The following is a 23,190-nucleotide window of genomic DNA, read 5'->3' as shown; positions in this document are numbered from 1 at the left end:
CCCACCACGAGCCTCTGGGTCATCATCCTCAGCCAGGTTCCGGGCTCCTTTGGGGCCTCAACTCCTACATTAAGACTCTTGAGGTGACCTGTTGGGGCTCTCCCGTCCCCATCTCACCCCTGAGCAGTCCCCATTGAAGGGACTTTGATCCAGTTGACTGCTCAGAAATCTGCTGTTCTAGCTCTTGAGTCATTTGGATGACGAGGAATTGACCATTTAGTCTGGGCTGGCGGTGGAGATAAAAGTCATTCTGGGGGAAAGGAGGTCACTCCAGAGATGCAGCAACCACATCCCAAGGTTCTGAGAAAGAGCCATCATCCTCTCATTCACAGGCTGGAGGATTTGCCTGGACGCTGTCCCACACCCGGCTATCACCAAGGCGGCACTGTGGCAGTCTCTGTAGCACCCACCCACATGTCTCAGGCTGCGTATTATTCCCCGTTGACCTTTTTTCCTCAATGATGCCCTGCTGATCACTTTAGCCTGATTTTACCTCAGTTACAGCTGTGCTGGAGGTGCGTCCCCGCCCCCCCCAGACAGAGCCTAGGGTCTACCCTCTTTTCCTTCGGGGCAGCCCATCTCATTCCTTTGGCAGAAGGCCCAGGGAGAGGATAAGGGAGGATGGGACAGTCCACCAGGAATGTTTTTAATTCCAAAGGCAGCAACATCTGTTCGTGGGGGCCTTACCGCCCAGGCTCTGTTTATCCAGAAAGCGGCCCTTGAAACGTCCTCAGAGGCGGGTTTTGCCAGGTGTGGCTGGATGGTGGGTCAGACATAGGCGGAGCAGATGAGATCACTTCCTGGGTGGCCAGAATCGCCTCCGCCTGCCCCATCCAGCAGAGGTGAACAAGGGTCCATAGTGGGCTTCGGGGATTAGAACACATGACTGCTTTTGAGGAACTTCCTGGATCCGTTGGTCTTACACAACTCCTCCTCCACCTCGTTCCTAGGCCATCCATTCTAGGAAGAAATGAGTCAGGCTGGGGAAGAGAAGGCAAATCTGTGCCATCCCCAGAGGAAGCCGCTGGTCCATGGGGAGGAAGGAAAAGATAAGCATCTCCAGCAAAGAGCCTCCCAACTCAGCTTCCCATCTGTTAAGGCGCTTTTGTCACCATGGAGACCAGTTGGCCATCTTTCATCCAATCAGAGCTTGCTTTCCCCAGACAAGTGTTGAGCCTAGGGTTCCCAAGACAGACAAGTGTAGGCCTTTGAAAACAGGATTTATCCTGCCCCCCCCCCCCACTTCTCCCACACACCCAGTGGCAGAGTGGCACGTCACCCCCCAGGCTGCACCCTGTGGCCTGTGACTGAGCCAGAAGGAAGAGACCCTTAGAGAGCCTGCAAGACCCTGAAGTTAGCTGGCCGGTCCAGGTGCTGACTGCCTGTCTGCAGTGAGCACTTGCAGGGGCACCTTCCCAGCCAGTTACACAACCGGCCACTGCACCATCACAGAGAGGAGGCGGAGTAAAGCTGGGGCCCAGCGCAGGGACGGGCCTCTCCATAAAGCTGTCCCTGATCCGCTGTGGCTAGAAATGTTCTCTCCTGGCACTTCATAGTATATCCCTGGATTTCTTTAAGGCCAAGACAAAGACTTGTTGGCCTGGATGTGACACACACTAGGTAGACAGGCAGTGGGTCCATGCCAGCATTGCCACTCCTGCTGAGAGGCCTCCTCGCCTCCCCTCCCTGTGGCTGGCAGCTTTGCCAAGCCATGGCTTTTGCTTCATCTCTGTAATTCCTCAGCCCCTACCCCAGGGTTGGGCATACAGCCAGGCCCTCCCTCACAACCTCCTGAGTGAAGTGAATGGAATGGAGAAACAGAGTGGAGGAATAAGCAGAGCCATCCAGAGGAGATGAGTTTGGTGGCAGCTGTGACGAGGAGCTGCTTTGTCCCTCATGGGGCTGGAGGAAGTCTCTTTGGAAGTGACACCCAGCGGCTCTGGAAGAGGCAGGAGAGGGATGAGTCAGGAAGGGTGACTCGGGCTTCAGCTAGGCAGGAGACACAGGTGTGTGCCAGCTTCCCTTGGCCCTTGTGGCAAAGCCCTCCTTTAGCTGCTGTGTCCTTAGGTACCCCTGACTCAGCATTGAGGAGTCTTGGGAACTCAACCCTCTGCACTGTGCACTTGTGGAGCCCAGACGAGGTGGAGCCAGTCCCGCAGCCCTCCGTGGACACCTAGAGCCCAGGCCTGGCTTCCAGCCATGCAGGCGCCAAGTAAGAGCTCCCGCGGCACCATCTCCACCAGGCAGGCAGGACCTCACGCTGCCACACGAGAGGGTCACTCCCTCAGGGTGACGGGCAGAGACTCAAGCTGGCTTGACCTCCACGTCTCAGCCCATCCTGGGCTTGGGCACGTTGCTCAACTCATTGTCCTTGGTTTCTTCACTTGTAAAGTGGAAATGCTGGCACAGAGCTTACTGCCTAACGTTGGAGGTGGTTGAAGCCGCTCACTTAGAGGGTGAGGGTTAGCATGGTGCTAACAGTCAAACAAGGGCACATCTCACTGTAACTGCTTAATTCTTGGTGCACTCTACTGTGAATCTTCCCCTTTCTCAAAAAGCTCCAAAGTTTTTGGTGTAAAACTCCCAATAACTGTCACTGGTGAGACCACTACAGACATCTGGAGGCCAGTAACTGGTTTCTGTCCACTGACCCATCTGCAATCAGCTAAGAACTGTCCCAACCCAGCTCCTTTTCCTGAATCCAGAGACCCCTCCACACTCCAGTGAGACAGTAACTGTGAACACGGGAGCCTTAGAAGTGGAGGACCCCTCACTTCCCAGCTGTACCTGGATGACCTCAGTCAAGAACTTTCCCTCTTGAGTTCTAGTTCTCACAGTTGTGGAAGGAGAACAGAAACTGGTCACTTGAATGTAACTGGTGGTTTTTGTTACTGCTTTTATTTTTGTTTTCTGCCATCCTGGGGATTAAATGCAAGACCTTGGCACTGAGCTACATCCCCAGCCCTTTTTTATTTTTTATTTTGAGACAGGGTCTTAAACGAAGTTGCTCAGACTGGGCTGAAATTTGTGATCTTCCTCCCTCAGCCTCCCAGAGTGCTAGAATTACTTGCATGTGCCATCTGGCCTGGCTGCAACGACTGTTTGAAAGCCCTGTGTATGGTTCCTGGTTGGCACCATGCAGGTCCTGGTTTCCTTCCTACCCATGCTCAGCTCTACAGTGGTGAGGTGCCCTTCGCACCTGTACTGTGTATCCCTCACCCAGCTGGGGTTCAGATGTCTCTCTCTCTCTCTCTAGGTACTCTAACTGGTTTGGTTACCTTACGTTTCACTTTTTGCTCTTCAGTTAGATGTTAGGACATCTTGTTAGTAACAAGGTCTTACTCTCTGTTGCCTCCATGGTGCCCAGCACAGACACATGGCTGATTCCCTCTGCCATTGGATATTCTCTTCCTCTCACAGCACAAGCCGTTTTTGGTGAGATGTGCAGGGCCATGCTTAAAAGCAACCATGGGCTGATACCTGTGACTGGAGTCGCCTTGGCTGGTTACTGTTCTGCAGAGGACCCCAGTGGCCTGATTCCCACTGAGCTACTAAACTCAGCAAGTTACCCCACTTGAGACATTCTACTCTGCTTCTGTCTCTGTTGAGATAGGGTCTCCCTGAGTTGCCCAGGCTGGCCTCAGATTTGCAGTCCTCCCACTTCAACCTTTCCGGTTAGCTGGGGTCACGGGTGTAGGTCACAATGTCTGGCCTCTTTTGCTTCACATTTTCCACAAGAGGAGATTTGGGAGTTCTGGTCCCTGAGTGTCTGGTCTTGATACCAAGTTGGCAGGGAAAGAGATGCCTTGGAATGGGATTTAGGGACAGATAGAGCCAGTCTTTAGCAGCAGGAGAGAGCAGTTCCTCAGGACCAAAGTACAGCTCTTCAGAACCCTGGCTCTTGTGGCCCTTCCAGCTTGGCCACAAGCCTCTCTGATACCCTAGTTCCCAGAGCAATCTGGTGGTGAAAGGGTTAACCTAGATCTAGAGGGAACCGGACTGGCTTGTGTTTAGGCGCTTGTCAAACTTTATTTAATAAGGGCTAGAAGGAGGGATACAGTGTTGGTAAGTACCAGCAGTTTACCGAGAGTTAAAGACGGGGGTTGTGTGTTTTGGGAGGGGGCAGCTCCAGCGCCTACTTTGAGTCACTTCCTTTGATGGGGCGGGGGCGCCCCCGCCTGCTGGGGCTCCACTAGGTGTCCCAGGAGCTGGACCGCGAGCTGGCAGATAGGAGGCCCCAAGGCTGCTGCAGGGAGGCGCCCTGTGCCGGCGGTGCGCTTAGCTAGACCTAGACCGCTGCTGCTCCAGCTTTCAGAGCGCGGAGGGCTGCAGTCTCGGGGGAGGGAGGGGGAGGGAGGGAGGGGGAGGAGAAGGGAGGAGAAAGCTGAGCCCCGCACCGCGCTTCCCCGGCAGCTCGACTAACAGTCCGGCAAGCCGAGCGCTCAGAGCGCTCCGCAGAGCAACCTCTCCAGCGCCACTGAGCTGAGCCACTCTCTGCATCTCCCTAGAGCTGGCCCCTGCAGGCCGGCCGCCGGCATGACCGACGTCCTGCCTCAGCCTGACTGCAGCCTAAAGGCAGTGTGCGAACCCTTGGAGCGCTGCTGCCTCGATCAGCTGGAGGAGCCAGGGAGCAAGAGACCCCCCAACACAGGCGCCAGGCTCTGGGGCCGAGTGCGCAGCAAGCTGCTCCGACACAAGGTGCTAGGCCGGGACTGGAGGGGTCTGAGGGCGTCGGGCTGCAGAGGGGCTGGGGAGGGCTGGGGCTCCTGGGGCACGCTCTCTGCCTATGGCAGCCCGTCTGCTCCGAGGAGTTCAGGACCCAGGCTGGCTATGCGTGCGGGTCTGCTTCAGGTGCCTTGAACTTGACCCTAGTGGCTACCGTGTCCCCAACCCTGTCTGTCCTCTCTATTTCTGTCCCTGTCTCAGGGACAGAAAGGAGATGTTGTCTCCTGCACAAGTGGACTGGCCCTGGCTGCTTTCTAAGTCGATACTCAAGGAGTCCAAACAGGCCAGGTTGGGGTTCCTGAGTCTCATGGTCCTCCCAGAAGGCAGCACAGGCCTGACACCCCACCACCACCACCCCACCCACCCTGTGGATGTTGCTGGCTTTGTCTTTGCTGAGGGGCACTTCAAGACATCTGCCTTGTGAGGTTTCTCTGTGCAAGTTGAAGGATCGTTCTCAGCAGAGGGGGAGGGGGCAGGTGGTAGAAAGGTGATGATGTGCTGAATTTGGGGGCTGCAGGCTGCCTCTTCAGGGACCACCCAGATTACTGCTGGCCTGGTGCCACCTGGGCACCAGGCAACTCAAGTCAGCGTGCCAGGGGGTTGCTGACCCAGCAGGCGGCTGGGACCAAGCTGTGCCAGGGCAGACTGCCGGTCCTGCCTGCAGCCCCAGACCTGAGTTGGGCTTAAAGTCTGAGATAGAAGCTGACTGTCCTGCAGTTGGGCAGGCTGCCTTGGGGCTGGCTTTGGGCCCTGGCATTGGGCGTCTGAGTGAGAGCCAGACCCAGTGCCCAGCATAGTAAGTGCCTGATAACTCAGTACACCAAATCAGCTGCCTAGGACATTACAGGACATCAGTGCTGGCTGACCGGGACCATGTTCATCCTTCAAGATAATGACGCAGGAGGCGGCCTCGGCCAGTTTGATGGGGGCTGCAAGCCTTCTTGCTCAAAGGTGGACACTCTGTGTACAGTCTTTTAGCTAGTTACCATAAAGCTCCTGGTACCCACCGAGAGGAAGGGATGCAGGCATGTTGGCTCCTTGCTTAGTTTTGTTTCCTGCCAATGGGGCATTCTTGACCCCTTAGAGGTAACATTAGTTCTGGAAAGCACTAGACAGGGAGGCAACTTGAGCTATCCTGCTTTGGCCCCTGTGTCACCTTCAGCCTCCCTGGAGACCAGGTTGGCAGAGTCCTGCTGGCCCTGGCTGCTCCCAGAACCCCTGTGTGCTGAGGCAGCTGTCTGTGCCCGCCAGCATGGAGGCACCCCTCCCTGTCCCCTCTCCCTGGCCCTGCTGAGAGCAGCAAACACCAGCTCAAAGCTCATCATCCCTCCAGTTTACCTGCTGCTTAGGGAAGGTGTCTGGTAGGTGGGATTAAAATTTTTAACTCCAAAGCACAGACTTCCTGTTCTCCTGTCATGTAGAAAAATCAAGAAGCCCACTTGAGCAACTCTAGCTGGGTTTGCTTCTGGTGCTGACAGTTCCATGGCTTGTGGTGCTTTCTGGGCCAGGGTAGTGAGCTGGCCAGGCACTGGGCTGCTGAGCTGGCTGGTGCTGGGATGTGTTGTGTAGTGGGTACCTCAGTCCCCTAGCACATGCTCTGTGGATGCTGTGAGTGACAGAGGACAGCCACCCTCCTGTGCCGTCTCACTGTGCATGGTAGGAGCACATGCAAGGCGAGCCTGCTGTCCTCTTCCCTTCCTTCCCTAGCCGGCCGCATGAGCCTATTTCTTCCGGTGCAGTGGGCTCACTGCCAGGCTGAGGGGTGTGAAGGGGCAGTGAGTGGGGCAGGGAGTGGGGGCCGGAGGCTCTGCCTCAGAAGTCATTAACTGTGCTCTGAGGATTTGATGTAGATGCTGAGACCCCTGTGGCCCTGCTGCTCTGATTTAACCCTAGTTATGAAAAGCTAGAGGAATGGGGGTGACTCACCCGGGGACCCTGTGGCGGTCCTGAGTCTGTTCAGATGCAAAGGGCCCAGTGTGAAAACTGAACCCTTGAAATGGCATGAGGCCTCTGGTCCCAGGAGCCTTTAGTTCCTGGGGAAGAGGGTTACACAGGGGACAGGGTAAGACTGCTCTTGTCCGCAAGCAGAGTTCTAGAGCTGAAGCCTCATTCTGGCCCCTGACTTGGCGGCTGGTTTGTTGTGCAAGCATTTAGCAGAAGAGACACGTGGCATCTGGGTTTGTGGGTTCTGCCAGCACTCTCCGTATTTAACTTGCGTTTTCTACTTTCTTTTTTTTTTTTTTCCCCTCAAATCACACTCAAGTAGTCCAGGCTCAGTGCCTCCCCCTCCCTCCCTGTCTGCCTGCTTCTAAAGTTTAGGTTGAACTTTGGAAGGAAGGGGCTGAAGAGGAATCTCATTCTCAACCCTATATCGTCCAGAGGTTTTAATGGGGTCCCTGGTGGGAACCATAGAGAGGCCAAGAGGGCCAGAAGTGAGGCCGGGACAGAAGCATTTGTCGGATGAGGAATTCAAGACCCTTTCTGTGGCCTTGTAGCTAAGGCAAAGCTGCTTCTGACCTGACCAAGCTGGACAATGACTGAGGTGGGAACTCGGACTAAACTGGCAAAATCTAGGGGAGCAGGGGAAAGAGTGAAGGACAGCTTCTGGTGCCTTTGTCTCTGTTTTGAGGGGTTGCAATGTTGGCCTGAGAATTCCCTTCTCCCAGAAGCAAGGGCTCGTATGGCAAAGTCTACCTGTTTGGTGACGGCCATCGCTCCCCTGCTCACAGAGGGGATCAGAGGTCCTGAGGACCTGAGGAAGGACAGGATGGGGATCCCCCCACACATCTGGGTCACTTATCTGGGGAACTTTAAGGTTTAGGTGCTCATAGAAGAGGCTCCCTTTGTCAGCTTGACTGCCACCCCCGGCCAGTTCCTAGTTCCTTCCGGCATGTGCCATTTAACTAGAATTCTTTACAGCACCGAGTCTGAAACAGGCGTCCCCATTAGAGATTCGCTTAGCCGCTCATTCCCGGTTCCTGCCGTTGAGCACACAGCGTGCCGGACACACATTACAGGTGTGTCTTGGCTTGTTCCCTCATTACCTGATTCTGGGCATACAGAAATGTTTGGAAACTTTTTCCAATAGAAGTCTGTCCCGACTATGGCCACCCACAGCTGTGCCCAGCTCCCCTCCTTCTACATTGCCAAAAGAAACCTGAACTCTTCCCCATTTGCAGGCCCATCCTGCTCCCTTACACTGACTCCTCCTCCTCTGTAGACACAGGCTCCTCCCTCAGAACTGGATATCTTGGCCACCAGTGCACTTTATACTGGGCCTCTCCGTGGGCCAGGAGGGTGAGAGGCCGGCAGGTAGAAAGCAGGTGTAGTGTGCTCTCCTGCGTATGGTGCTTCCCAGAGCAAGGCCGGGTTACCAAAGCTGCATGGGTGCTCTGCTGCTCCTAGTGCTCCTGTGCCCACTGTGCTGGCTCCTCAGAAGGCTGTGTGACACCACAGAGCAAGAGCCCTTGACTCTGAAAATCTGGTAAAGGTTCTGAAGCCCCCTCTGATTCCCTTTGTATAAACAGCTATTTCAGAGGAGTTCCTCTTGGACCCTGAAGTAGGAGTCCGTGCTCTGAACAAACCTGTCAAGCACCGTTTCTTGGCACCAGGGGAGACTGGATGGGCACTGGTCTCCCCATCTCTGCAATCCCACACACAGCTTGGCCCGTCAGCCTTACTGGGCGTAGTGCCATGGCTTTCCAGTGGCGCTGGACCAGCGAGAGCCAAGCCTGCTGGCCATGGTCATTCCTGAAAAGTCAAAGCTGCATGGGCCCATTGTTATAGTAATCCCTAAAGACAAGTGAGGTTCAAGCCTGGAAAAGAGTTCAGGAATTTCTGCAGGTACTAGTCCGGGGACTCACTGGGTGTCAGTGAAGAGGTGCTGATCTCGAAAGACTGGACTCTGCTGAATGGCCCCACTGTGCCCACATTGTTGGGAGCTGGTCAGCAGGCCATTTGGGCGGTCACATCATGTTGGGGCAGAGGGAGTGCTTGTGTTCTGGCACCTTAGGGGGACACACAGCCCCCTCCTCCTGGACACTGCCTGCCTGATCCCCAGGAGAAAGCCCGTGTCGCCACGGATCCCAGTAGGAATTGTGGTTTCTGCCCCCTCCCAAGGTGGGCCATGGAGGCTGCTCCTGAACCTCTTTCTGCAAAGCCTGGGAACTCAGATCCCCAAAGAGATTTCCTTGACTGTCTTTAGAATGGGGCTTGCTCCTGAAGCCGAAATGGTCTCCATCCTGGACAATGACCCCAACCAGTGCCGAGGTCTTAGTTGAGCCCCTCAGGGCAGTGGTATTCAGTGTCCCTTCCCACTCATATGCCTCCTGTGTGCTGTGTGAGGTCTCCGTGCAGCAGCCCTAGACCACACTCCTGAGCCACAGGGTGCTAGAGGAGGAAGGGGTCCAGGCTGGAAGGAGTCAAGAGGCTTTACTTGTCATCTAGGTCTGTTGTTCTAACTCGCTGTGTGATCTTGGGCAAATCTCCTCACCTCTCTGGTTCTCTGGGGGAGAGCTAAACAGGATGATCTCTTAGAATCCAGTCATATGAGGTCTTGGCCATGACTCAGGATTCCTATTCCTAAGCCTTAAACCCTCAAAGACGCTAGGGGAGTCTGGGCTTGAGAAGTCATAGGGCTGCCCCTGTGCCAAAGCTAGCCATTCATTAAACATGAGAGCAGAGAGGTGAGGAATGTAGGGCACCCCCCCCCCCCGACATACACAGAGTGCTGAGGATTGAACCTAGGGCCATTAGGGCCTTTCCACTGAGCTCCATTCCTGACACATTTTGTATTTTGAGATAGGGACCTGCTGGGTTTGAATTTACAGTCCTGCCTCAGCCTCCCAGGGTCACCACGGTCTGCCAAATGCGGCCATCTCACTCCCTGTCCTGAAGGAATCCCCACGGGAGGGCACTGCTGTCCCCATCTCCTGCATCCCAGGGCCTCATTTGGCCCATGATGGTAAGGGGACCCTCCTTGGGCTTGTGATGCAGTGCAGGCTGGTCTTGAACTCACAGTGTTGGCTTAGAAATCACAGCGATTCCCCTGCCTCCATGTTTTAAGGGCTGGGATTACAGATGTGCACCACGTGCCTGGCCAGAACTTTTTTGAATTAAGGTTTAAATGGCGAGAAAGGATCAGCCGTGAAAGATCTGGGGTCATGATATCCAGGCAAAGGAAGCAGCAAGGGAAAAGCCTGGAGACAGGTGTGCTCAGGGGCAGACAGAGCCCGAGAATGACGGTGGGGTGACATGGGGTGAGAGGCAGCAGCCACACTGCCCAGGGCCCTGTAGGCCACGAGAGCTTGGGCTTGGATCCAGACACAGGGGGATGGATACTGCTGCGCTTTGAGCGTGGACTGAGCACCGGGCATTATTCTGAGCCCTTGGTGTCCTATGAGGTAAGTGCTATTATTATCCACACCATTTTACATACGAGAAAACTGAGGCTCAGAGAATGACCCAGATGAGGCCACGCAAGCGGCTTAGCAGAGGAGATATTCAAACCTGGGCAGCCCACCCTCCACACGGGCTTGTGTCTACTGTGCACCTGCCTCGTGGGGCCTCCCAGGAGGAGGCCCAGGACCCACTCAGCACCTATGGCTGTTGCTCTGTCATCTGGGGTCCTGAGTAGTGGAGACGGGCCATATTCCCTTGGTGTGGGGCACCTGTCCATCAGCCTTGCGGTGTGCCCAGAGTGCCAGGCACGCCAGTTACTTTTGCTGATGTAGTGAACACAGACTCATAGCAGATGTGAGCCTGGGGGAAGAGTCCACTCCAGACCGCATAGGCAGTGCGATTGCTTGTGCCCCATTTTCACTAGCAACAGGCACTGTGCCCAGAAAGTGCTCCTGGCCCAGGCAGGAAGATGAAGTCAGCCTTAGAGAAGGACTTTATAATTCGTACCACACTGCCGCAAGGTCGGAGGGAGACCTGTGAGCCGATGGTGGGCTGCGAGGGCCTCGGCCTTCCCAGAGAGCTAACATGGATTTTCTTGTTGGAACCTCAGAAAACCTCTTGCTTCAACTGCGCGCTCTAAGATCAACCCTTCCCTGTGGGAACGCGCCTGCTGGGGGCTGCCCTTGTGCTGCTCTGGCCCTGGCTACTTATCCCAAAGTGACACACTGCCTCTGCCCTTGCTACCTTGGTGTCCCTAGCTGTTTATTTGTAGCTGGTCCTAGGGTAAAGTCCAGATTTCTTGGGGCCAGGAGGGCTGTGGTCAGTGGACAGCTCCAGGGAAGCCGTGCCTGGCCTTTTAAGTTGCGGCCTAGATTTGCGTTTTGTCTGCTTACCCTCCAGGGCAGCGGTGCCCAGCCAAGGGCTGACGGCACGGAATGCAGAGAGAGGCTGAGCCATGGCAGGGGCACTGAGGAAGGCAGGTTGCCATGGGTGCTAAGAGGCCAACCTGGCTTCAATCAAAAGCCCTGTTCAGAGCCGCTAAACCCCTTCCATCTGTGGGTCTGGGGAACTTCAGTTCTTGAGGAGGGGAGGCCAGCAGGGCAAAGTAGCCTCATCTGGGTGCCTTAGAAGACGAGAGCCAGTAGAGCTGGTCTGTGGCTGGCCTGGGGACAGGTGGGCAAACTGGCTACAGAGCACCCCTAGGCAGCCTGGGGTGTGTCTGCTGCATCTGTCTCTGCAGAGTGTGAGCCAAAGAGGCAGAGCTGGCTTGGCCTTCTGGTGGGGCTGCCAGGCTACTGGGAAGAGGAGGTGACAATTTACCATGCATGACCCGAGTCTCTTCTGACCCAGTTGTTGGGGTGGAAGGCCTGGCAGCCCCGCCCTCTCTGAGCAGCCACGTTTACGGAATCCTCCAGTGCCCTGCTCCAGGGAGGCGAGGCGGGCTCTTGGCAGCTCCCTGCTCCCCACTGCCCGCCCTGCCGTGCCTCTCACGCCTATGGTATGTCCCAATGACAGCCTGGTTTGGTATCCCAAGGGGACCCAGCCCTAAGCGTGTGACTGCACTTTGGGGAGGGCACCCCCAGGAACGCCACCGTGGCCCCTGGCTTGGGAGCCACAGGAAATGTGCCCATATTAGACACGATGCCTGGCTCAGAGCCTGGGGCCCACGCCCTGGTGCTTGACCTGTGGCAGGGATTCGGCTAGCTATGCCTTCCATCTAACACTCTATAATAGTCTGGCTGATGTTTGTTGAGACCTGTCTGCCTTTTCTTAGGGTGACAGCTTCAGTGCACTGAATTTACTGCCCTTGTTAAAAAGCATTTCATTTCTCTTGACTTCTGAAACCATGTCGGGGTTTCAAAGAAAGTCCACCTGGCTTCCTGGAGAGGGCCAGGGTGGCAGGCTCAGACCTAGCGGAGCAGAGCGGGAGAAAAAGGGAAGAATGGCAGCAGTTTTGACAGGCAGGAGCGAAGTTCCCCTGTTCTGAGGCAGTGATAGGGGCTCTAAGGGAAGGGTCATCAGGGGTGGGATCCAGGGCTAGGGGAAAGAGGTAGAGGCCTGAAGCCCTTGAGGCCCTGCTGATGCTGTCAAGGGCCCCGTCATCTGGTGAGCCCTGGGTACATCTCAGAGTTCTGCTGACAGCTGTTCCATGCCTCTGCCCCAAGACCAGAAGCAGCTAGTTCTGTTTGCTGCCCACGGACGGGCCACCACAGGTCCCTTACTAGAGATTAAAGGACACCATGTAAGGGTTTGTGGGAAGGGGAGGTCGCAGAAGTCACTCCCAGGAGACCGTCAGGCAGTCTGTGCTCTTGGGGGAATGTGGCAAAGTTTGAAGAACACGGCCAAGCATTCTGAAGGACTCAGAGTTGAGTGTGACTGTGTCCCCTCCTAGGGAGCAAGACTCAAGGCCCCAGTGTCAAGCATGGCTGCAGGGGACCTAGTGCTCTCCTGTCATCAGCCTAAAAGTCAGTTCTTGGGCCATGATTTGACCCTGGCCTGTTTCTGTGTCCTGCCTGTCCCCTGCCTTGCCCTGTCCTGAGGGTGTCACCTGTTGTATGAAAAGGTGACCACCTGGTCTTGTCAGCCTGGCCTTTTGCAAGCCCTCTCTGCCTCCCTCCAGGTGACCTGATGTCCCCTCGGTATCTGTTCTAGGCGGCCTATGGATGGCACCTGTCTCCTGGGATTAGAGCTGTTAGTAAGCAGGTATTCCCTTCCACCGACCTCCCAGGAGCTGCTCCTCCATCCCAAGCACTAATTTAATCAGGAAATAGCAGAGTCCACATTTCCCAGGGGTTATAAATAGTCGCAGCCATTCAGGCAACATCATTTCTCTGGAAAATGTGCCATGTCCCTCTCTATTCCCCACCCTTCCTTCTCTGTATTTAAATGACATCCTGAAATAGACTTGGTTTCTGAAGGCTGCTGGCCTCCTGGGAGATGCATCATTGTCAGGCACCCAGAGACTCGGCGAAGTGAAAAGGGGACCTGACCCAAAGGGTAGAGCGTGTGAAACGGTGCAAGTGGTACCTGGCAGGTGGGCTCTTGGTGTGATTGCAAAGCAGAGAGGCACAAGCATTCCAGCGGCCGGGGTCCTCCAGGAGGGCTTTCTGGAAGACGTGCTATGATCGGGCCATGGTATCAGGAGTTGCTCTTCCTCAGCTGCTCCCAGGAAAATGGACTCACATGATGGAGGGGTATGGGAAGGTTTGTTGTGGAGGTGGCCTGCCAGACACCGGACACTGTGCCAGGAGGCCTGATGTCTCCTTTCTGAAAAGTCAATCCTGGTGACAGCAGCTACCACTGTTGAGTGAAAGGTGCAGGACTAGTTAGGAACATTGCACATCACCTGTAGTTTTAGCAGTGTGTGTCAGGGCGAACTGATTTTATACCCCAGCTCTCATGCCCTGAATGTTGGGGACTCGGTGGGTCCTTGTGTTCTTTAAGCTTGGTGTCCTCGTCTGTAAAACGGGAGTGGCTACAGAGATTAAAACTGCACTGTCTTGTTACATTGGTTGGGATGCTGTGTATCATGGGTTTATCACTGTTTTAGACTTTTGGAGAATGTTCAGAATACATCAGACAACAGCCCTGTGAGGCAGGCATGGGGACCCCATGAAGAAACTGAAGCCCTGTGACCTGCCCAGATTCACTTGGTTGAGTGAAGACCCCCAGGCCACCCTTTTCCCATTCAGGCTGCATGCAATGCCACTGTAGGCCTCAGCAGGGAACCACTGGCTCAGTTTAGAGCGGCTGCCAGGAAGTGCCAGGTCATGGGAAGCTGGGACAGAACAGCTTGAGGGGATCCTGCCACGCCCCTGGAGAGATCTGTTTTCAAAAGGGCGAGTCACCCCAGAATGTGTCTCCCAGAGAGGGAGGGATGCATCTGCCACAGTCGGAGCAGTCAAGATCCCTCTGGACACCTGTGGCCATGCTGGGGGACAGTGGGGGGCATAACCAGTGGTCTGGACAGGATGGAAGAACTACTGGAGGCAGCCAGCTAAAGATCCAAGAAGGAGCTGCTGGGACAGAGAAGTTGAGAGAGAGGGAAGATTCGGGTCAGAGCTGAAGTCAGGGGTACTCTCGGGACCAGTGGGACCCTTGACCACGAATGTCCTGGACCAGAGATCCTGGGTGGCCAGGGACCTCCCCGAGGTTCCTGGTTCTCCCCTCACTGCCTTTCCCATCTCCTGACCTCAGTTCACTCCCTTCTCTGGGTAGGGGGCTGATTGCTGAAGACACAGGGCCTAGAGCCAGCCAGGTGCAGCTTTTAGGCCCTCTCAAAGGTGACAGAAGGTCTGTGGGAAGGACTTGGGCTGACTCAGATCCAGTTTTCCTTCTGTGGGGGCCCATGGGCTGTTAGAACAGTGGTGTCCCTGGCATACAGAGCCCTGATGTTAAGAGAGATGTCCCAGGCAAGGTGGGCAGGGGGACCTTGAAGAGTGAGTTCGCAGGTCCTCAGCTACCAACTGAGGCCGGGCATCTCATCTCGCTCACCACTCTGCAGTGAAATCCTGAGGCCCAGGCTCACCATGGGGGCTTGGCCTAGGGGGCCCAGACCTCAGGGACCACAAGAGGGAACCTTAGAAACAATGGTGGAAGCGCTGAGAAAGACTCGTTACTAAAGCCTTCAAAAGTCAGGTGGTGTCCAGTTCTTCACTTTCTGCTAAACTGATAAAAGCTTAATTAACGGCTGAGAGATCATTTTAAAAATGTCTGAAAATTGGGGCAGGGGATTTAGCTCAGTGGCATAAGCACCTGCCTCGCAAGCAGGTGGTCGTGAGTTTGATCCCTGGTACCGATAAAAAGGAAAAAGACCCCAAAAAAAAAAAAAAAAAAAAAGTTTGAAACTAGGTATATAGGGAATTTAAGGCAGATGCCACAGAAAGAGGTTAGCAACTCACCTCACATTGCTGTACTAAAACTTTTCAGCCTTGTCTTGTGATTTGTGTGAGCAAAATGCTTCTTTACAAAAAACTTTGAACAGAGTTGGTGCTAAACCTCATCTTATTCTAGTAAAAAGTAAGATTCATAGAGAGAAGTGAACCAAACCAGGAAAACTGTTTTACCTATCTCATTCAGAGACACAGTTCCACCAAGATGCTACGTTGCTGCTTGGTATCTATTAAAATTTGCAGTACATTGGAGATTTTTTTTTTATTGTCCTCTGCTAATCATGGTACAGTAATAACAAATCCAGAATTTACTTTACATATTCAGAGATTTTTAGTCCTAGGGAATTTTCATTTCAATGCATAGATGTATTTTGGGAGCAAATTATAATAGGGTGTGGAATAAAAGACTTGGAAATGTAAACCAAGAAGAACCTCTTAAGGAGAAATGGAATGGAAACACATCCAAGGAAAAAAGGCAAAGCAGGCTTTCTGCCAGGGGGAAGAGCTTGCTGCTGTGTTGAAGTGGGTGACAGTGGTTTCAAATCACTATGCTAATTGTCTTCCTCCACATACATTTAGGGAATGATGTCATGGTTGTATTTTAAGATGTCAATATTTATATTATTCTGGAAATTATATTCTTTGCAGCTATTTGCACTTGCTGCAGAAATGTTGACTTAATGTGCTTGGAAGTACATAGTTTTTCAAAATTATTTTGCGGGTGCTCAGGCAAAATGGTTTGACAGCCACTGAGTCAGAAGAATGAAAGCCCCGACACCCTCATCCCGGGATCTGCAGCCTCAGTCTGGGGACCTGGCCCATGGAGGCCGGGCCTGTGGGGAAGCCAGCTGCTCGGCCCAGTGGGATTGCTGTGTCCTCTCAATGAACCCGCAAGGCCAGTTCTGTTCCTGCCTGTGGAGTGTGGAGGAGGCTCAGCAAGGTTACAGTGTGCCCAGGTCCTGCTGCTGAAAGCTGCAAGGCCAGGATTCAAACCCCTGAGGCTGTCTCCTGAGAACAGACTCTGACCTCTGCCTGTCACTGTCTGCCCATTCGGCAGCCCCACAGGCACTGCGGGGGGCTAGATCTCAGGCCACCCAATCTGGATAGCTGAGCAGCTGCTTACCTTTATGACCTTCATTTGCTACATCCGTGAAATGGACTGACAGTACCCATCTCACACTGTCGCAGTCAGCCAACGGCTTATAATGGGCATGCACCATAACAGAGGGTCCCTGCCTTCTCCATGGGGTCAGGGGCCCTGGGGATAGAGCTAGCCTGAAGGGTCCGCTCCGAGGTAAGCGTGGCTAGCTGGCGAGGCCTCGCCCACCTGCAGCAGGGAGAGCGCTGGCTGGGCCCTTCTCTCACTCACACTCCTTCTCTTTCTTGCTCTGCAGTTGGATCCACAGACTGTAGAAACCAAGAACTGGCACACGGACGTGATCGAGATGAATGGGGTGAGCCCAGGAGACAGGCAATGCCTGAGCGGTGGGGGGTGGCCCTCCCACTCCTGGGTGCTGCGTTGCCTCTGCCTCCCTGAGTCCCACCCCACTCCTCTCTCTGCCCTCCCTCCCCACCAGCTGCAGGTGTTTATGGAGGCCTGGGGGCTGGGGAGACCCCAGGGCTGGTGTCACTCCTCCGACACTCATGCCCGGGTGCCTTGGCCTGCCTCATCTCCTACCATCTCCTACCAGATCAAGGTGGAATTCTCCATGAAGTTCACCAGCCGGGATATGAGCCTGAAGAGGACCCCGTCCAAAAAGCAGACTGGCGTCTTCGGAGTGAAGATCAGCGTGGTGACTAAGTAGGTGCTGTCTGGTGTCAAAGTGCAGGCATCAGCACCCCAGTCTCCTTCCCTGCCTCCCAGTGCGCGCGCGCGCGCGCACACACACACACACACACACACACACACACACACACGGGTCCTGCAGGGCCGTGTTCTCTGGCTCACACACACACACACACACACACACCACACGGGTCCTGCAGGGCCGTGTTCTCTGGCACACACACACACACACACACACACACACACACGGGTCCTGCAGGGCCGTGTTCTCTGGCTCACACACACACACACACACACACACACACACACGGGTCCTGCAGGGCCGTGTTCTCTGGCACACACACACACACACACACACACACACACACGGGTCCTGCAGGGCCGTGTTCTCTGGCTCACACACACACACGGGTCCTGCAGGGCCGTGTTCTCTGGCTCACACACACACACACACACACACACACACACACACACACGGGTCCTGCAGGGCCGTGTTCTCTGGCTCACACACACACACGGGTCCTGCAGGGCCGTGTTCTCTGGCTCACACACACACACACACACACACACACACACACACACACACGGGTCCTGCAGGGCCGTGTTCTCTGGCTCACACACACACACGGGTCCTGCAGGGCCATGTTCTCTGGCTCACACACACACACACACACACACACACACACACACACACACACGGGTCCTGCAGGGCCGTGTTCTCTGGCTCACACACACACACGGGTCCTGCAGGGCCGTGTTCTCTGGCTCACACACACACACACACACACACACACACACACACACGGGTCCTGCAGGGCCGTGTTCTCTGGCTCACACACACACACGGGTCCTACAGGGCCGTGTTCTCTGGCTCACACACACACACACACACACACACACGGGTCCTGCAGGGCCGTGTTCTCTGGCTCACACACACACACGGGTCCTACAGGGCCGTGTTCTCTGGCTCACACACACACACACACACGGGTCCTGCAGGGCCGTGTTCTCTGGCACACACACACACACACACACACACACACACACACACACGGGTCCTGCAGGGCCGTGTTCTCTGGCTGAGCCAGTGCTTGAGAAACAGGGGAGCCCTCCTGGAAACAGGCAAACACAAGGGGAAAGCAAGGTAAAGGGGAAGATCTGACAGTGGACTTCGTAGCAGCAGGCTGAGGTCCTTGGAATAGCTGTCCCTTGAGAAAGGACCGTGTCCTTCAGCGCCTGCCACCCCTCTGTGCCTGTTGTCTCCAGGACCTGACGCAGCTCCCTCCTCCCTGGTGGACTGTTTTTCTTGAGATGCTAGGGATTGGACCCAGGGTCTCACACATGCTAGGCCAGCGCTCTACCAGAGTTATACCACAGCCCACATAAGGGTTCTCTTCTCTTTTCCTTTTCCTCTTTTCAGACAGGGTATTGCTATGCAGCCCAAGCTGCCCTTGATCTCACTAGATAGCCCAGACTGGCCTGGAACTCACAGCAGAACTCCTGCCTCAGCCTCCCAGCCTCCCGAGTGCTGGGATTACAGGAGTGTGCCACCACGCCCCACCCTGGCAGTGTTTGATTCTGAGGAAGCATTCCTCCTCAGAAAGCCTTTAGGCTGTCTCCCAGCACTTCCTCCCGCCTGTGTTCCCTGCTGTGCCTCAGCAGGCCAGCCCTGGCAGGCAGGGAGGGACTGGGGGTATGGCCTTTCCGCAGCCCTTTCCTTCCCCCACTGCTGACCCTAGAGACTGCAGCTACCTTAGGCCAAGTTATGCTGGGGTGGGGGGCTGAATAGTGCACCCAGCACTGCGAAACACCCTCTGTCTGTCCCCAGGCGAGAGCGCTCCAAGGTGCCCTACATCGTGCGGCAGTGTGTGGAGGAGGTGGAGAAGAGAGGCATTGAGGAGGTCGGCATCTACCGGATATCGGGGGTGGCCACAGACATCCAGGCGTTGAAGGCCGTCTTTGATGCCAGTGAGTGTGGCGGGCCCCGCCAGTTGGGGTGGCTGCCTAGGCAGGCTGGTGGGAGAACCAGAAGGACCAGGAGGCCTTCTCCATCGAGCCTGTGACCTGCAGTCTACCACTGTGTGCCATGAGTCACTGTGGCAAGCACGAGGTCTGTTTTTGCTCACATAATCTTCCCCCACTCTAATCTCTTATCTAGGGCTATAAGTAAGGAAATGGACACAGCTCGGAGGCCACCTCGCTGGCCCAGGGCTCTTCCAGTTTGTAGGTTCAGAGTGTGGACTGAAGCTCAGAACTTTCTGACTCCCAGCGTTTTGTATTAGTGCCTATGCTTAGCAGGCTTCAGGGACTCACTGCCATGGGGCTGGTCTACCTTTTGTAAGCCCCTCAGTGACAGGGTCCCGATTTTCCTAGTTTCCTCTTCCCTCATGCTGCTGCTCACGCTGCAACAGCAGCAGCAAAGAGTGGTCAGAAGCTTGAAGTGGCCAGTGAGGAGTCCAGGTGGAGAAGGGCCTGGCAGGGAAGCCAGGTGGTGGTGGAAGACAGGTCGGCCCAGGAACATGCTGGCACCTGACTGCTCTGTGCAGCCGGGAGCTCTGTGAGAACGTGAATGTAGGTGTAAAGACTGTCCAGGACCCTCCAGGGAGAGGCCGGCAAGGGGAAGAGTCCAGTTGGAAGGGGGCGCGTGCCACACAGTATGGGTTGGCCCAGAGGCCCTGGGTGGAGTTGTGCTGTGCTTCCCTTTGGTGGGAAGCCACAGCAGGCAGACCTCAGCCTGGCCCTCTGCTCCCTCTACTCAGCTGACAGAGCTAAGTCACGGAACCTGTGGCCACTGCCTACACGCTGTTTCTGGAGGAGACGAGAGGCAGAGATGGGACCGGGAAGGCAGGGGTGGTCTCGGGAAGGGCCAAGGGCTGACTGCTAGGGAGAAGGATGAGTTGGAGGCAGTACAGCCCCTGACCTCCCCCCCCCCCCCCCCAGATAACAAGGACATCCTGCTGATGCTGAGTGACATGGACATCAATGCCATCGCCGGCACCCTCAAGCTGTACTTTCGGGAGCTGCCAGAGCCTCTCCTCACAGACAGACTTTACCCCGCCTTCATGGAGGGCATCGGTGAGGCTCCCATGGGCCCACTGGCCTGTCCCCTGTACTGGCTGGGTAGTGAGAGGCCCAAGGTGAGGTGTGGCCTGCTAGGGCAGGGGTAGGGGCTGGGCCCTCTCCTCTTGCTCTCATATCACTGCGATTTTCTTTCTCCTCGAACACCAGCTTGGTTGCTTAGAAACACAGGTATTTAAGGAAGACTTCCCTGAAGTGGGTCAGCTGAAGCTGGCTCTCTAAAACCAAGTGAGTCAGAGCGGACTGGGGCTGGCTGGTGCTGAGCTTTCCAGAACTGCTCACTTCTCCTCGCCTCAGCCAGGGGCACTGGCCAGCAGGGCTTCGGCCTCCACCCACTGGGCCAAGTCCAGGCCTGGCAATCCCTCTTGCCTTTTGTTTTCCTGGGGTGAGAAAAGAAACAGAGTGAGGAACCCTGAAGAAAGCTGCTTGCTCCCATGCAGCAGCATCTGGGGCAGTTAACAGACAAAATGGGGGTGGCACTGGGGGCAAACTCCAGCGCAGGAGGAGAAGATAACAAGGACAAGGGACTAGTTGTGGTGGGCCCTTCTGAAGGAAGTAGCTGTAACAGGCCACCCAGATAGCAGGCTTTCCTTGATCCGTCTGCTCCCCAAGCCCCTGGCAACCTGGGCGCCCCACACTCGGAGCCCTGGTGGCTCAAGCAGGGACTTCTGCACCCCCCAGAGCCAAGCCCCACCCTAGCATCTTGTCTCTCTGCAGCCCTGTCAGACCCTGCTGCCAAGGAAAACTGCATGATGCACCTACTCCGCTCCCTGCCCGACCCCAACCTCATCACCTTCCTCTTCCTGCTGGAACACTTGAAAAGGTAAGGGGTGCCAGGAGCTGATACACTCCTACCTGTCCTGCTGCAGGACCCTGCTTCCTCAGCACCTGCTCATGGACCTGGGGGTTTGCTTTTCAACTCTGATAGAGTCTCACTAAGCTGCCCAGGCTGGGTTTGAACTTGTGATCCTCCTGCGTTGGCCTTCCAGAGTACTGGGATTACAGGCCTAAGCCACCGTGCAGTTTGCTTTTCAGTTTCTTGTATTCATTCTTCTGTTTAGGAAAATATGTGGGTCCTGATCCCAGCCTCAAGTATTGGCCATGAAATCTCCAGAATGACAGGGCTAGAGCGAGGGCCACAGGTAAACTCTATGGTTATTGGGCCCCACCTGTCAGTGGCCCATTTGGCCAATTTTATACCTTGTTAAGTGAAATAGAATGGGTAGAGTGAGGTAATGTATAGATACGTGTACTACATGACCACATAAAATACAGTTGTTTTTGTGGGTCAGTCAAGAGCTCAGCCTGTGCCTCTATAACAAATAGAGAAACTAAATCCCCAAACTCAGCAGAGATTTATGTCATAGCTGTATCCTTACAGCCTAGATCTTCTGGCTCCTAAACGAAGCCCCTTCTTGTCTTCCCCTTCCACAGTCAAGGAGAACCAAGCCGCTCGAGGTGTCACCTGCCCGTGATTCACAACAGAAAGGTGTCTTTCTCACTCACTCCTGAGCCCAGGACTAATTCCAGGCACAAGTGGGACTGTAACCCTTAAGTCCACTTGCCACCTAGGACCTGAGAGCCCCAAGAGGGCTGCTGTGTGCTCCAGCACCCCCAAGTTTAGCCCCACCCTCGAGTCCAGGCCCCTGCTGGTTTCAGGCCAGGACTAGGAAGGCCAGTGGAGACCTGGATACGACTGGGGCTGCTTTCTTGTTTTTCCCATTATGAGACATTTTCCCTCTGGTTTGGCCAGGACCAAAGCCCCAACCAGTTCCCAAATAGTTTGGCAAGCACCGTGGGGAGGACGTAGAGGAGGAATGGGAAAGGAAAATTCATTAGGTTTTCCACCCTGGGAACTGGGCACAGTCTGTCCCCACATCTGGGCCCCCGACCGGAGCTGCGTATGTGTGCGGCGTGTGTTGCGGGGGGGGGGGGGGGGGATAGTTGGCCCACCGGGCAGCTGCCTGTTGGCATCGAAGTTTTTATCTGTTTCCAAAACAGTCTGCAGGGATCGGGCGAGACCGGTGGTGTGGTAAGGAGTGGGATGAGAGGCCCTGCCCAAGTGGGTGTGTCTCAGCCCCAAGCACATTTCTCTGGGGAGACCCTAGCATCTCTGTGTGATTGGTGACACTGAGCCTGTCAGAGCCACAGATGGCAACTCTTGTCACTGGCACATAAAAGAGCATCTGGCCTGTTACCAGAGCATGGAAAATCCAAAAGGAAGCAGCCCTGGGGTCCCGTGAGCAAGCCCTCCTGGAGCGCAGGGGGATAGTCCTAGTCCTGGGCTCCACCTGGGCTAGCTCAGCAGGCAGATCCAGGGAGCAGCTGCTGCCAGGTTCCAGGCCCTCCCCACCGTGGCCTGTCCACTCTGATTTTTGTCTAGCCACTCCCTGCAGCTGGACAGCTGGGTCATGGGTGTCACAGTTACCTTCTTGTTGCTGGGACAAAATGTCTCACACCCACAAATGGAAAGAGCAGAGCTTTATCGGAGCTCAGTCTGTAGAGGCTCAGTCCATAGTCAGCTGGCTCCCAGGCAGGGTGGGTTGGCAGACAGGGAGAAGTGCGTGCTGTAGGCAGGAGTGATTCCTGCAGGCTTTACCTGCCAGCGCCACCCAGCGTAGAGGGTTAGGACAGGAGTTTCTGGGCACAGGCCAGGCCCGCATCCCAGCTCTGCAGAGTGCTTTGCTAGCTGCGTGACCGTGGGCAAATCACTTCCCTGTACTTTGATTGGTTCATCTCTACCATGGGGATGACTAACAGTTCTCACAGTACCTCAAAGGACCTTCACAAGTGTGTGTTCTGCCTGGCAAAGTTTTTCTCTAAAGCAAGGAAGTGGGAATTGATAGGTGTCCTTCTAGACTGGGAGTCTACCATTCGGTCAGCAGGTAGCCTGCAAGCTGGCAATCTGTGACAGCAATGTCCTGGGATATAGCCGGGGCCTGGGGTTCTTGGCTCAGCACCCTTCCCACCAGCAGGACTCCACCCTCTGGCGAGGAAGGCCAGGTGACCAACCAGTCTGGGAGCTCCTGGAGCTCAGGCCAAGGGTCCCAGAGCTCACAGTGGCTGCTGAGGAATGACTTTTTGTTTTCCCTACTCTCCCTTTTAGGGTTGCTGAAAAGGAACCCATCAACAAAATGTCACTTCACAACCTGGCCACTGTTTTTGGCCCCACGTTACTGAGACCCTCAGAAGTGGAGAGCAAAGCACATCTCACGTCAGCTGCAGACATCTGGTCCCACGATGTCATGGCACAGGTATCACCAGCACTGCCCAGGCCTGTGGCTGGCAGAAGGATAGGGAGCAGAGCTC

General features: G+C 55.3%; 2 protein-coding genes across 9 annotated transcripts in view; one reads left to right on the top strand and one right to left on the bottom strand.

Annotated features, from left to right (window-relative positions):
* The window catches only part of Timm22 (translocase of inner mitochondrial membrane 22), a 37,534-nt gene that overhangs the window by 2,765 nt on the left and 11,579 nt on the right, over positions 1 to 23,190 (bottom strand). The window contains exons 4-5 of one of the 3 annotated variants that reach the window (XR_010048210.1): positions 13,153 to 13,425; positions 688 to 960 (exon numbers count right to left, since the gene is read on the bottom strand). Coding sequence is in view for 2 of the 3 variants with exons in the window: in XM_063251084.1 (XP_063107154.1) it covers positions 12,818 to 13,425 (608 nt within the window). In the remaining variant the exon portion in view is untranslated. Of the gene's footprint in view, positions 1 to 687; positions 961 to 4,694; positions 13,426 to 23,190 lie in introns of those variants that run through there. The other 2 variants (XM_063251085.1, XM_063251084.1) reach the window with 2 other exon arrangements.
* The window catches only part of Abr (ABR activator of RhoGEF and GTPase), a 195,506-nt gene that overhangs the window by 169,326 nt on the left and 2,990 nt on the right, over positions 1 to 23,190 (top strand). For 5 of the 6 annotated variants that reach the window (XM_013152089.2, XM_013152092.3, XM_013152090.3 and 2 more), the window contains 6 exons: positions 16,412 to 16,471; positions 16,709 to 16,818; positions 18,632 to 18,771; positions 19,744 to 19,878; positions 20,599 to 20,704; positions 22,988 to 23,135. In XM_013152089.2, the coding sequence (XP_013007543.2) occupies positions 16,412 to 16,471; positions 16,709 to 16,818; positions 18,632 to 18,771; positions 19,744 to 19,878; positions 20,599 to 20,704; positions 22,988 to 23,135 (699 nt within the window). Of the gene's footprint in view, positions 1 to 4,528; positions 4,699 to 16,411; positions 16,472 to 16,708; positions 16,819 to 18,631; positions 18,772 to 19,743; positions 19,879 to 20,598; positions 20,705 to 22,987; positions 23,136 to 23,190 lie in introns of those variants that run through there. The other variant, XM_013152093.3, reaches the window with a different exon arrangement.

This window comes from Cavia porcellus, unplaced genomic scaffold (assembly GCF_034190915.1).
Source record: "Cavia porcellus strain 051 isolate PalLab524CR breed Dunkin Hartley unplaced genomic scaffold, mCavPor4.1 scaffold_6, whole genome shotgun sequence".
NCBI classification, from domain to species: Eukaryota; Metazoa; Chordata; class Mammalia; order Rodentia; family Caviidae; genus Cavia; species Cavia porcellus.
The sequence above is the reverse complement of the archived record's forward strand: the minus strand, read 5'-3'. Positions and strand labels throughout refer to the sequence as shown.